Source organism: Typopeltis vanoorti, chromosome 11, assembly GCF_054136105.1.
Source record: "Typopeltis vanoorti isolate ZY-2024b chromosome 11, IOZ_Tvanoo_1.0, whole genome shotgun sequence".
NCBI classification, from domain to species: Eukaryota; Metazoa; Arthropoda; class Arachnida; order Uropygi; family Thelyphonidae; genus Typopeltis; species Typopeltis vanoorti.
In genome coordinates this window covers 57,371,409-57,385,565 of record NC_143559.1, presented here as the reverse complement: position 1 = coordinate 57,385,565, position 14,157 = coordinate 57,371,409, and the positions used below count along the sequence as shown (strand labels likewise).

General features: G+C 34.9%; 1 protein-coding gene across 4 annotated transcripts in view; it reads right to left on the bottom strand.

The window, feature by feature from the left end:
• The window catches only part of LOC150101606 (kinesin light chain-like), a 465,700-nt gene that overhangs the window by 256,056 nt on the left and 195,487 nt on the right, over positions 1–14,157 (bottom strand). For all 4 annotated transcript variants that reach the window (XM_090400088.1, XM_090400087.1, XM_090400086.1 and 1 more), the window contains exon 8: positions 5,766–5,939. In XM_090400088.1, coding sequence (XP_090256214.1) covers positions 5,766–5,939 — 174 coding nt within the window. The remainder of the gene's footprint in view (positions 1–5,765; positions 5,940–14,157) is intronic.

Genomic DNA, 14,157 nt, shown 5'->3' with positions numbered 1-14,157 from the left:
CTTCATAATGTAATCCATATAGATAATTAGATAATGATGGTACAACATGACAGAATAAATAATTAGTATATTTATTATTTATTTCCTATATTGATACATAAATAAAGGTGTTAGAGTTAGAATTGGAGTCAAAGGTGTTACGTACCGATTCCACAGCTCTGGTTACTATATTGTAAACGGTAATCAGATTACTAAAACAAGAACACCCTTTCACAAATCCATGCTGACCTGCTTAAATAATATTACCTTCATCTTCCCGATTCTATATATGGCTGACAATAGAAATTTCTCCAAATTTTAACAACTACAGAAGAAATACAAACAGGCCTATAGTTTGATAGCTCAATTCTACCACCATCCTTATGCAATGGCATTATCTTACCCTCCTTCCACTCTCCAAGAAACTGAGGAGAGTCAGTTCCACAGTCAATGATACAGTCAGTTCCATAGCACATTCTCAAATTCGGAAAGCATCCTCTTCATTCATTTCTAATATTTCACCACTCATAATCCTTCTAAGAATAAAGCCTGCTGTACTCGGATGGACCACTAATAAAGTGATCATTAAATGGCCCAACTATGTCATCTGCTTTGGTCACCATTCCCATCTCCCCCCCAGCAAGGTAATCCATCCACTATCCATCTCCTACTCACCACATAGCAAAAAAACTTCTTGGGATTCTCCTTGGATTGCAGTGCCAGTCTCCTCTCATATGCTAATTTTTCTCTTCTTACAATACTAGTCACTTTCTTAGCCTGAGCCTTATATTCCTCATGCAACTGTCATTCACATCTCTCTTTATTTGTCTTCCATAATCTCTTTCTCTTTTGAAATTCCCTTTTTATTTCTATTGTCAGCCATATGACTCCAAATTGCTTGATCTTCTTCATTTGAGGTATACAATCTTTCATTACTCTCAACAATTTTTTTAACTATCTTCCATGCACTAATGACTCCCTCTTCCTTCAAATTTTTTCATTCACTATACTGCTGCAAGCTGGTTTCTAAGTCTGTGATAGTTTTCTGAATTAAATTCCACATAAATTCTTTCTGTTTTGATACTTCCACATGCCCATTACCTATTCATCCTCCAAGTCAGGACTAGATGGTCACTCTCTCACCAACAATTTAATGCAGAAAACTATCACAGACATAGAAACCAGCCTGCAGAAGTACAGTGGATGAAAAAATTTGAAGGAAGAAGGAGTCGTTAGTGCATGGGAGATAGCTAAAAAAATATTGTTGACAGTAATGACAGATTGTATACCTTAAATGAAGAAGATCGAGCAATTTGGAGTCATATAGCTGACAACAGAAATAAAAAGGGAATTTCAGAAGAAAAAGAGATTATGGAAGACAAATAAAAAGAGATGTGGAGAACAGTTGCATGAGGAATATAAGGCTCAGGACAAGAAAGTGACTAGTATTGTAAGGAGAGAAAAATTAGCATATGAGAGGAGACTGGCACTTTTGGATTTCATTATAGCATCATATCATTTGATGCTATAATCAAATCCAAAACTCCTTGATCCTCATGTTCCCTCCACTATATGCTACCTAAAACAGTTGTCCTACAAGAAATCCAAAAATTCAGTTCTCTTATTACTGTGTGCTGCATCCTCTCCTTGCCGGCCTGGTTGGCCGAGTGGTTAGTGTATCCGTTCTCATGCCAAAAAAGCTGCAGGTTCAAATCCTGCCATGGGCATGGATGTTTGTGATTGTCTGTGGAAATGCTAGTGGTGTTGTAGTTGGTGGAGACAGAGTTGTAAAGTAGGTGCCCTATCTCAATGAGTCTTTAGACTCCCTGGAGGTGTCACGTAATAATAATAATAATTTATATCACTATAGTCGCACATGATGATCACTCGCGTTGCACTGGCCAAACTAATCTGCCTAAGTATTTCCTGTTCATCACCATCTATATTCTCTGGTCTGGTCTGGTCAATGTCCCACTAAATACTGTGTCTTATAAATGTCTATGTCACATCATACTCTCAAAGCCATCAGTGTCATTTCTGTTGTGATTCTCCATTCTGAGAGGGCACGATTCATCTCTTATCATGAGTTACACTCTACCACCACATTTATCCTCCCTTTCTGCCAAAATATGCTATATCCTTTGATTTCTATCCCTGTTAGAATATCCTCCTCATTTAATCCAATTTCACTGGTACCAGCAACCTTTGAAGAGACTGAGTCAATCAATGCCAGAAACTCATTCCCTTTATTTCTAATGTTCCTAGCAATTGTATGCAGAAAAAACCAGTGTATTTCCAGTATTCTTATAGCCATCATTACTCCTCTCATATTCCACCTGGCTCTGTAATATAGTATACACCCTCTCATTTCTCAAGACACTATCTCCACAAGGCCATCACTGCTACATTTTGCCCATGCAAAAACACCAGTTTCCCTGTCCCAACACACTTACCTGCACAGAAAAACAACAGTCTCTTCAATGCTTGTGCCCGTCTGCATTCAAATGTAATCCCATCTCATGCATACAGTTCTCTTCTATCCTCAAACATACTCCATGCATCCACACATTCCAGACTTCTTTTCCTACACATTTTTGCTATCATTTCATTTGTTATCACCACTCTTCTCCTCCAGTCTGCATTACCATACTGAGGCAACTTGCTCACTATCTTTCTCGGACACGTTTCTGCTGCCTGAAAGTTTTTTCCCTTGGTTTTTCATTATACTATAAATTAAAGATGCCAAGAAATTATATTCTTGGTTACATCCTTTATCCAAGTGTAAGCAAAGTTCGCTTATACTTGGATAAAGGATGCTTACACAAACAAATTTCTTAGTATCTTTAATTTGTAGTATAACAAAGTGAAACAATTTTCTAAATCCATCTCTAATCCAGAGTATTTTAGTAATAAGGTGTGACACCTTTTGACTACTTGTATATGGAAATATGAATTCTACAATACTTCAATCTTGGTATCACTTCTAGGTCTGACTCCCACTGATGAGACCTCAATAAAGGTCGAAACTGGTCTGGGCAGTGACCCTTCCATAATACATAGCATTATACATTACACTCCCATAAGGATATGTGCATTGAATTATGGGATACTAAGGCAATTGATGTGAAGTCATTAGCCTATACAAGTGGCCTGATCATGAAGTAACTTGGATGAAGGATGAAGTAACTTAGATAAAGGATGAAACAAAGAATATAATTTCTTGGCATCTTTAATTTACATTTCTGCTGCATTATCCCTAACATCAACCTCAAATCTCATGCTACACGATTCAAGCTACCTCTCAGGCCATTCTTCCCAACCACTACTATCATCTCTACATTTTCATTCCTCTTCACTGCACTGCCATACTCTCTATCGTTCCACAAATACTTCTCTGACACTCGATTCTGCACACCCCAAATCATCGAATCTCCATACATAACACTATGAAGAGATTCATTTGTCCTCTCACTGGCATCCCTGACTCTTACAGCTTCCAATCTTTCTTTTCTTTCTCTTCCTCCTATCTCTCATCTCTCTCTCTCTCTCTCTCTATCCCATACTTCCACACTCTCTCAATTTTCTGCAATTTCTCTCGTCCACTGTCACTCCAATTTGCTCTCTCTCTCTCCCCCTTGCTTTCTGATAACATTCTCTTACACTTACTCTCATTCTTCTCACACTAGCCAACCTCTCCAGCCTCTTAAATATCTTCATTCACCCTCCTCAACTCAGTCTTCATTCCATTTATCTCCTTTCTCAGCAGTTCTATTTCTTTCTCCATGCATCCTGCTTTCAAGCGACATTCACACACAATGACCATCAGATAAACCATGTCTATCTGCTACACTGCTTAAAGTTAAATCCATATGTATCCTTAACTATGTTTGCAGATAATGTTGTGCTAATCAACTAACATTCAGCTGTTCAAAACCAATTAGATAATCTATGGAAAAATGAAGCAATGATTGGTTGGCAGTCAATAGCAGTAAAACTTAAGTTCTAAAAACTGAAAAAAATGAAATATTAAGCTAAATGACCATATACTTGAAATAAGATTTTCAATATCTTGATTCTTACATAAATACCCTGAAAAGTATGAAAAAAAGAAAGTACAAAGCTCTTCAATCCATAAAAGTCTGGTATCTGGATATCCAAACTCATCACCACAAACACTAAACTTTGTCTGTACAAAACTACTAGAGCCATATTTACATATGGTCAATTGATATTATCAATAGCTGTGGGACTATAATATTAGAATATACAAAACAAGGTCGCTTTCCCAATGCTGTCATTCATTCCAGCATAAAGTCAGCAAAAAAAAAAAACCTCTAATAGAAGTCTTCACTGATCTCTAATTCAAGGGAGATCGTTAATCTGAAGATCACTAATTCAAAAAAGTCTGAAGTGGTTGAGACACAACTTAGACATCCATTCTCACCTACTTATGTTCAGTGCTCTTCTCTGTAGACCAACTAATGGAACAGAAGAGGAAGGCTAACAAAACAGTCCTGGCAACAAATAAGTAAAATTCTTTTTGAGATAAGATTCATACACCATGTAATATTTACCAGTTGGCACATAAAAGAGCAACTTGGCAAACTATTAATTCATTTAATTAACAAATTATCTCCATGAGCTGCTGTTATATGCTTATTTCTGTACATATTTCTCTCTTCATTTCTTAATAAACCATGATGATGAAGAATGGAAGCTCGTAAAATATTATTATTATTATTACATGACACCTCCAGGGAGTTTCCAAAGACTCCTCGAGGGAGGGCGGCTGCTCTACAACTCTCTGTCTCCACCACTAAATCCATCAACTATAACGAACCGAACTACACTAATGCCATCTGCCACCCACCACCACTACTATTTTTACAGACAATTACAAACATCCATGCCCATGGTAGGATTCGAACCTGCAGCCTTTTGGCTGAAGAGCGGATATGCTAACCACTCGGCCAACCAGACCGGCTACATATGATACAGTGAAGTTCATGGTTTCAGTAATACTAGTATTACCTCAAAAACTATCATAATTATATACATTAAGTGGATATTAAATCCAACATAAAAAAAAAAAAAATACCATACTTATTGTAACTATTGATAAAAATGAAATACGATAGACAAATTATATAATAATTTATATAGTAGCTTACGGAGCCATATTAGCAGATGAATATGTATACATATTTACACATAACAAAATATAATGTGGTTCCAGACCAAATATTTTTCAATTTATTGTTTTATACATATATTTTAAAAAAATAACCTGATAATATATTGAAATGAAGCGTTTCCAAAAATGTTTCCAATGAAAATTTCTGTCCACGCGGTTAGCCTAATGGCTATGTGCTTCGCAACCATATGCCTGGGAAAGGAGTGTCCTGGGTTCGATTTCCGTTGCTGACGTGAGGAGCTTAAGGATCTTTCTCAGACATAGCCAGGTCTTGGGCATAGACAGCAGGGTTTTTCTCCGCAGTTTATCTGGGGTTTTTCCTCCTGCAAGCAGGCAAACCAGCTTCCTGAATGCACATGGACTACAGTCATGAATATGTCCCAGCCAAATGCCAGCCCCGAGCCTGCATAAAATTGGGGGTTGGAAAAAGCAATGGTGAATACCCTGTAAAAATCTCATCAGGGATACTTTGTGGACAACATGCCAACAAAGTCACCTATGGTCAGAAACGACTGAAACGGAAAAATCAGTCAATGAAAATTTCAAATGTGGTTCATTTAAGCTTATTTAATATTCAAATAGCATAACTCACCAAATTATTTTTGGTTTTGGCAACATTTGGATCATCTGGTCCAAGAGTCTTTTCATAAATCTCTAAGGCTCGTTGATAATATTGTTCAACCTCTTCATATTTTCCTTGATTCTGACACAGGAGAGCTAAATTATTTAATTGTTTTGCTACATCTGGATGATCTTTGCCCAGTACCTAATTACACAAAATATATTAAATTCATACTCAGATTATTATTATATTATGCCTAAATATTTGTTTTATATTTCTAAAAGCTTCACTAACAATTTTTCAGAGTTTGTCTTTAAGCTGTATTTTAAATTTTTGTGTGCCATAATAAATATTTTTCTGTAAATTACATGAAAAAAGATGCTCTGGCAAACAAAACATATAAAACATTTAAGTTTAATGATTAGAGGTTTTTTAGATTGAGCAGCCAAAATAATCTAATTCAAGAACATTTATGAGTTTAATTAGGTATACTTCAGCTGCAAGTATTTAGCTACAAAGTAAAAGCCATAATGCTGTGAAGAAGATTGCTGCATTTGATCATGTTTCCACTTTCAACAAATGTCAACAAACTGCTAAAGTCAATTCAGCTACAAATATCACAGACCATTGACTCAGCTTTTATTCCAAGAGAAATTGTGCACATCATATTCACCATAATGGTAATTTTAAAAATGAGATGAAAATGTAGTTCATATCATAACTAAAATGACTATTATGTCCTATAGTTTGCCAGAGTTAATTTGGCATCATCAGGGAACAATATGCAAGTAAAGATACATGCATACATGAGTAACAGTAATGTTGCTGATATTGTGAACGGCTTGAAAGAAGATATTTAAGAAATGGATATAGCCATTTCCATTCACTGCCACAAATAAAACATGGATTCTTATCCTGTACATAGCAGATATTTCCAAAAAAGTTGCCAGGCTCTTGAGAAAGTTTATCATTTATCAAACTTTCTGCACTGTCTAGCTTTCTTCCAAGCACCAAAACATGCTTTCTTATCTCAAGTGTTTATCAAGTGCTATGCAAGAACCTCTTTTGGTAAACAAGTTATTAAGTAAAGAAGAGGACTGATTGTAACCAAAGCTATAATAATTACATCAAACCTCATAAATCTGGACTGGACTAATATGTTTTTTGAAATTAACTGCCAAATCCTTTGGAGTAACATATGTAAATTCACAAAGCAGCTTTACATGAATGTTTATTCAAGAAGCATTCAGAACATTACCATGCACTTGATTAATTACATACAACAGTTTATAATGTATAGTAGTATAGCAGTCTTTTCTAGTGTGTGTGTGTGTGTGTGTGTGTGTGTAAGAGAGAGAGACTCCAACAAGGTTTGAAAATAGCATCTTGATCTATTCTTAGGCTGTTGTTTATTGAATAATATTTTTCTCATTAAAAAAGTATTCAATGTGTTTTGATTGTAGTAGTATAATAGGATGTGTGAAAGTGTACTATCAATTCGAACAAATGGTAATCAGCTGATGCTGGGTTAATATATATCATGAAAGAGAGACACTCTATTTTCACCTTCTTGATATATATATATATGTATGTATGTATGTATATATATTTATTTTTTGTACAATCCGACTACTGTGTACAGTATAGCATTGTCTTGTTAATGGCTTTGAGTTAATTAGTAATAGATAACAGCTTAGTAAATAGCATTTACTTGTTAGAGGTTATCACTAATGGCCTATCATGTATGACTCCTGAAACTTCTTTCAGGAGTCATACATGATACATTCCATTTGTGAATACAAATGGAATGTACTCGCAAAGTTCTGACAAACGCACAGAATGACCTTGTTCAAAGTTATATGCCATCCCAATGGTATGGAGGGAGTCTGGAGACTGTGCAAATGATCATTTTTATTTAAAAAATATCTCCAAATTTTCTGCAAGTAATAAAATACCTAAACTTACCATCAGATTACCAGTCTCTGATGGCAAATTGTCAAAGAATGAAAATAAACAAGAACATCTGGAATGTCAGGAGTATCCATCACAAATATAAAGATCTAGACAAAAAAAAAAAAAAAAACTAAACAGAAAAAAATAATCACATTAGCATTAAAAACAGAAATAAAGAAAAAACAAAAAAGTTCAGATGAACAGATAATTACATCTATATCTACAGTGAGTCAAAAAGGAAGAACGAGCAAAAGCAGGACCAACGATTATTTATTCACAAATCAATTTAAATAAATATCCCACATTACAATTACTGGAGCACGAGAATTCTAGAACTAAGATTACAGATAAGTCATGGCTTCCTGACTGTTATTGGTGTCTATGCCTCAGAGGAAGATAACAACAGCTTTTATTCAGATTTACAAAAAATAGAAGATGAGAAAGAGAATAAGATATCAGAATGAAAACATTGAAGACATAATCAAAGAGAAGAAAGAAGCATATAAACAATGGATAAACACAAAATCACTCGAAGCAGAAATTAATTATAAATATAAAAAGCATGCCAGAAAAAGAATAGAGAAACTTGGGGAGAGCTTCATAGTAACATTGGAAACAGATTTTACAAATGCATGCAAAATTCTACGAAAATGAATAAGGAGGTAAAAGAAAAAGTGTGACTTTGAAATTTATTTATTTTTATGGCAGCATTCAGCTATAGTTCAATGTCCAATGTTGAGAGCCACTCTAGAGCCTCCTTTGACACTTTGTATATCTCCTTCAGGTTGCCATGGAAACATCAAAAAGGGCAGTCACTGATATGTTTGATGGTCTGTCAAATTAGGATGAAGATAAGGGCTACTTGCCATATTCCATTTATGCAGGAGATAGCCGAATCTATCCTCATTCTGTTGATTGTTGTCCATAGCCTTCTTGGAAGGATGAAGACTGGCTGGCAGCTGCAGGGGTATTTCACAAGAGCCATTTATTGATTCTGCATGTCAGGAACTGAAAGTGCTGGGCCAGAAAAGGCTCCAGTTATGTCCCAAAATGGGTACGTTGATTTCAGCTGGGTTCCAGGGGGATTTATAAGGATTGAGTGGAAAGGCAGAAGGGAGTTATTTGTGCAGTTCTTTTAGTGAAGTCTGTCTTCTTCATATATTTGGTGGGGGCTATGTTGGAAAGCACTGGTAGCCATGACAAAGGGGCAGATTTCAGAGTCTCACTAATCATGCGCATAGTTATGTAATCATGAGATGATGTTGATTTTTTTTTTTTTTTACTTTACAAATATGATTTTTGTAGGTCAGACTTCTATTTCCAGGTAATGTAGGTGAGGATCATGCTTGAGTTGCCACAGAAAATTAGGTTAAGTTGGTGGTTTGCCTCCTTGTTAAGATGGAAAGGTGCAACTGTTTTGGCTTTAGGTGCCACTGCTCGAAATATTTCTCGAGAATCTTCACATCTGTGTGCAGACAACCACCAGGAAATTGAAAAGAGGTGTCATCTGTGCACATACATTTGCTTGATCTTGTTAAGGGAATGTCCAAAATATAGATGTTGAAAAGAGTTGAAGCCAAAACAGAGCCCTGGGTCATCCATTCTGAAAGAATCTGGGTCAGCTCTTCCTTCCTCCAATATGGACCTGAATTGTTCTGTTTGTAAGCATGGAATCTAGGAAGTGTAATTGGTTTGCATTTTATGAATCTGAAACTGAGCTTTGAGAGCAAGCTTCTCATCCAGACTGTATCATAGGCTGATGTCAAGTCAATGAAGATAGCTCCCGATTTTAATTTCTTTTGGAAACTAGCCTCAATTTGAGTTGTTAAAGCCAAGACTTGGTCACAGCAGTTTCTGCCAGGCCTAAAGCCAGCTTGCTCCATAGGGAGAAAGGATCTCCCCACTCATCTCAATGAGTGGGGAGATCCTTTTCAGTATGATTCTTTCCAGGACCTTGTAGGTTGAGCATAGAAGGGCAATTGGGACAAGGTTTCCAACGGAGCTGGGGTCTTTCCCTGGCTTGGAAACGTCAATTATCTTAGATTCTCGCCGGAGTGCTAGTAGTTCTCCATTAGAGATGATATGGAAATCAGGACTGACAGCCATGCCTTACCATGCTACCCAAGATGTTTAAGGAACTCGAGGAGGAGGCTATCAACTTCAGCAGCCTTGCCATTCTTGGTAAATGATAGAGCTTCCTGGATTTCCTCTGTGTGATTGGGCTACAGAGATCTGAAGTTTCAGGGCTTGAAATAAGTTGTGTCTCAGAGTAGTTGAAATAATCTTAAAATAATCAAAGAGAAAACTTGGCTGGACTTCTTCCAAAACTTATGGCAAGATAGTAATAAATCTAAAACTGATATAATGCTAGCTACTAATTATACAGTGGTAGAAATAACATTACAAGAAATCCAACAAGCAATACAGCAATGCAAATCAGGAAAATCCCCTGGAGAAGATGGAATAAATATAGAAGTTATTAAATATGTGGGCATCTTATTCATCAAACGACTTTTAAAATCATTCAGCAATTTCTGGTAGCAAGGAAAAATTTCCAAAAGTTGGAATAATCAATTATCATTCCAATATATAAAAAATGCATACGTGCAGCTGCGAAAACTACAGAGGAATAAGTCTCCTAAATACTCGTTATAAGTTATATGCACAAATGTTAACTTCAAAATTTAAATCATATGTAGAAGATAAACTTTGCGAAGAACAAAATGGCTTCTGAAAAGGATAATCATGCATTGACCCAGCTTTTACATTAAAAATATTAATGAAAAAATATTACAAATTCAATACAGAAAGCCTTTGGCAGAGTCTTAAGGAACAAAGTGTGGACCATAATCAAAAATCTAAACATTCCAAATCAGCTACTTGCTGCAATAACTAACGTGATCAAAACAACCAAACAGCTGAAAGAATCAATGAAAAAGTTACAGAATGGATATCAATAAACAGAGCATCGATCAAGGATGCACAATGTCACCACTCCTATTAAATATCTATATTAAAGAAATGGAAGAAAAAAAAAACAGCATTTAAACTGGATCATGGAAGTATATTTAATACCGTTTTGTTTATATATGACCAAGTAATCATAGCAAGAAGTGAAGGTGAACTCCAAAGCTCAATATGCTCCTTAAACATAATTGCTAAAAAAATTGTAATGCAAATATTAATAGATAAAACAAAAATCATACCTTTTACAGGACCATATTCAGTCAGAAGTAAAATCATGACTGAAAATAAAATTTTAGAACAAATTAACTGCTTCAAATACCTTGGATGCACTGCATCATACACAAAAGAAGCTGATGTTGATATCAAAATTTCAAACTTTCTAAAGATAACAGGAAGGATCAATAATATATTCAAACCTAACCAAATTCAAAAGGATACAAGATTAAGAGTTTATAAATTTAACGCAACTCTCACATCCAGAAATTAAAACTGGTTTGAACATTGTCATGTGCATTGCCAGTTTTAGTGTTTTGATTAATTTTTCTGTATTCCACATAAATTTATTCAACTGGCTTCCCCACTGTAAAATTTTGTTTTTATATAGTTATTGCTTGTTGTTATTAATTCCTTTAACTAATTCTTGCTTGGCTGCGCCCTTGTCAGATTTGCTGTTGTTCCCTTCGTGACTTCGTCTTAATACTCTCTTATTTGAATTTACTATCTCCGAGGTTCTTTAACATGCTATGTCTTTTCATTCTTAAGTAACTTGCTATAAATTCAGTTTACGTTGGTTTCAATGCAGTCGCATAGCTCGGTCCAGGCCATGAATCAGTCCAATCGGTAGTGCATGTGTATCAGCACATCAAGGGTCTGCCATGGCTTATCGCCAATTCCTTTGTTCTGCACTGGTGCTAATTCCCTTTCAGACTTAGAGAAATTTATTTTTAGCTGTGCCACTCTGTCTTAGATAGTTGAACAATGCAATATCAAGGAATTAAGTTAAAGCTTAGCACACTACAATGTTTATCTTAACCGAAACTATTAATTATTTAGATCATCTAAACTATCAAGAATTGCTTTGCATTCATAGCCTTCTTTACTTTCATTCCCTCCCCGCCTTGGTTCAATTTTTATGAGCGGTTCAATAGGAAGAAAATCAGGGTCAATAAATTAACATAACAAAAAAACATTTAATCATCAATTTTACGAAAGTATACAGATACAAATCATTTCAAGCATATTATTATATCAATACTAAAGCCCTAGAGTACTCTGTTAATTACGTTATATTTTTACACATTCTCTAAGACATTAATTAAGGATTACAGTTCAATTACAGGGCAATCTTATACTCCGTTAACAGCATTTCTGGAAGAGATTTGCACTTGACACGGTGAAAATATCTCTGAAGCAATTCTACACAGCTCTTCAGCTTAAAGCTCAAACATTCTCTAATTTCTTGAGTGAGAACACCAAAGTCCTTTCACTATTCAGTCTTAGCAATTTGAAGGTCCATCACACTAGCAACACGATTCTCTCAGTAATTATAAAACATATCAAAAGTCTACTTTACCCAGGCATGATTCTTATGAGACTTCATCTACGCGAATCTGCAATGGTCTCAGGTAGGTTCGCCGCTCTCAGGTCAATCAGTTCAGCATGGCATTCTATTCTCTAATGGGATCCTTGCTGGATTGGGGAACTTTGCTCTGCTTGGCTACAAGTTGACTCTCGAACTCTCCTGGACACATCCACGTGGCCCTCCGACCTCCTGAGTTCGTTGACCACTCCGTTGAAGAAAAGGACCAAGAGAACTCTAGGCACTGCAACCAATTTTATATTGCGCACCCTATGGGTTTCTTCCTACGTCACTCTTTTTCTTTACTGCGCATGGCACTTACTTCTCCCTGGCAACTAGCACCATATCATACTCTGGTGAGGTTCCTGGAGAAACTCGTGTGCTACTCTGCCTTGCTCATGTGTTTTGCTTCAGGCCATTTCCTTTTATAAGCTGATTACTTCGTTCTCCCTCTCGTACACAATTATTTATAGAAAGCACACAGTTATTACATTAGGAGATTTAAAAGAATTATCTACAATTAAATGACTCGAAACCGTATGTACAAAGAAAAAGGAATTATGTTGGTAAGTTAACATCATCTTATTTAGTCTGATAAACCAATACTGATTCTGGGAATGACATTTCGTGTTAAATTCTGAATGAAGCACTTATAGGTTTAATCTTCTTTCATTCAGAATTTAATACCCACCATACCAGTTTTGCTTATTCTATTGTCTATTTCCATATTTAATTTGCCATCATGATCACTAAAAATTGTGTCTAAATAGCTGAAATATTTTATTTGTTATAGGTCCCCTAATGAGAATGAAGTTGAAGTTTTTCATGTTCTTGCCTATCTTCATAGTTTTGGTCTTTTTATTACTAATTTTCATGACAAATTTGTTACAGCTATTATTCAATTTAGTTAAAGATTCCTAGAGACTTATATTGGAATTTGTTTAATAGTAGTATAACATTATCTGCATAAGCAAGGAGCTAAGTATATCTCCAATTCTGATATCATGTTTATTGCTACTTTCTTTCATGTGATCAATTTTGATGATGAATAAGAGTAGAGATGGCGACTTTAAGATTTATATTTAATTATATTAATATATATATATATTTAATTATATTAATATATATATATATATATATATATATATATAAAATAATTCATTTTACACACATTACATTAATAATTCAATATAGTTGATTTTAATTAAAGTCAAACTGGAAATTTTTCTGTGATTATATATTTATTAACAATAACGTAAAATTGTTAAATTTTACATTATTGTAAATTTAAGAGTAGCTGCATGGATGTATAACAAACATTAATTACACTACAAATGTCATCTGAATAATTCTGGTGAAAGTGCAGGCATCTGATCTCTAGCTATTTTGATTTTGGTTGATTTGCCTTTAATCACCCAAAAAAAGCCATGTGGATGAAATATATGATATAAATTATGTATTATATCCATGTTATTTCTATAGTATTCAAATCGATCTGTGTATTTATTAATGTAAAAACATCAAAGGCTAGCATGGTGTTTAATCTTTGGATGAATTTAGTTTCATCTTTGATGCTTCTTTCCATCACCATGACATATGCTTATTTACATCTACTTAATTAGAGACCTAAGGGATTTATCTACTCAGGCCAGTTTTAGGGGAATCATAAAATTTACTGTATTAAATTTCTTTATATATGTAATATATAATATACTACTAATAATAATATAATATGTAATATACTTGGTGATCACCACAGGATAATAATTCAAATATACTTGGAAACCAAATTGATTACTTGCTAATTAATCAAAGATTTTGAAGTTCCATAAAGAGCACAAAAACCTATCCTAGTGCAGATATTGCTTCTGATCATAATCTACCTGGAGATAAAGTTAAAACTTAGACTGAAAGCTACACTTA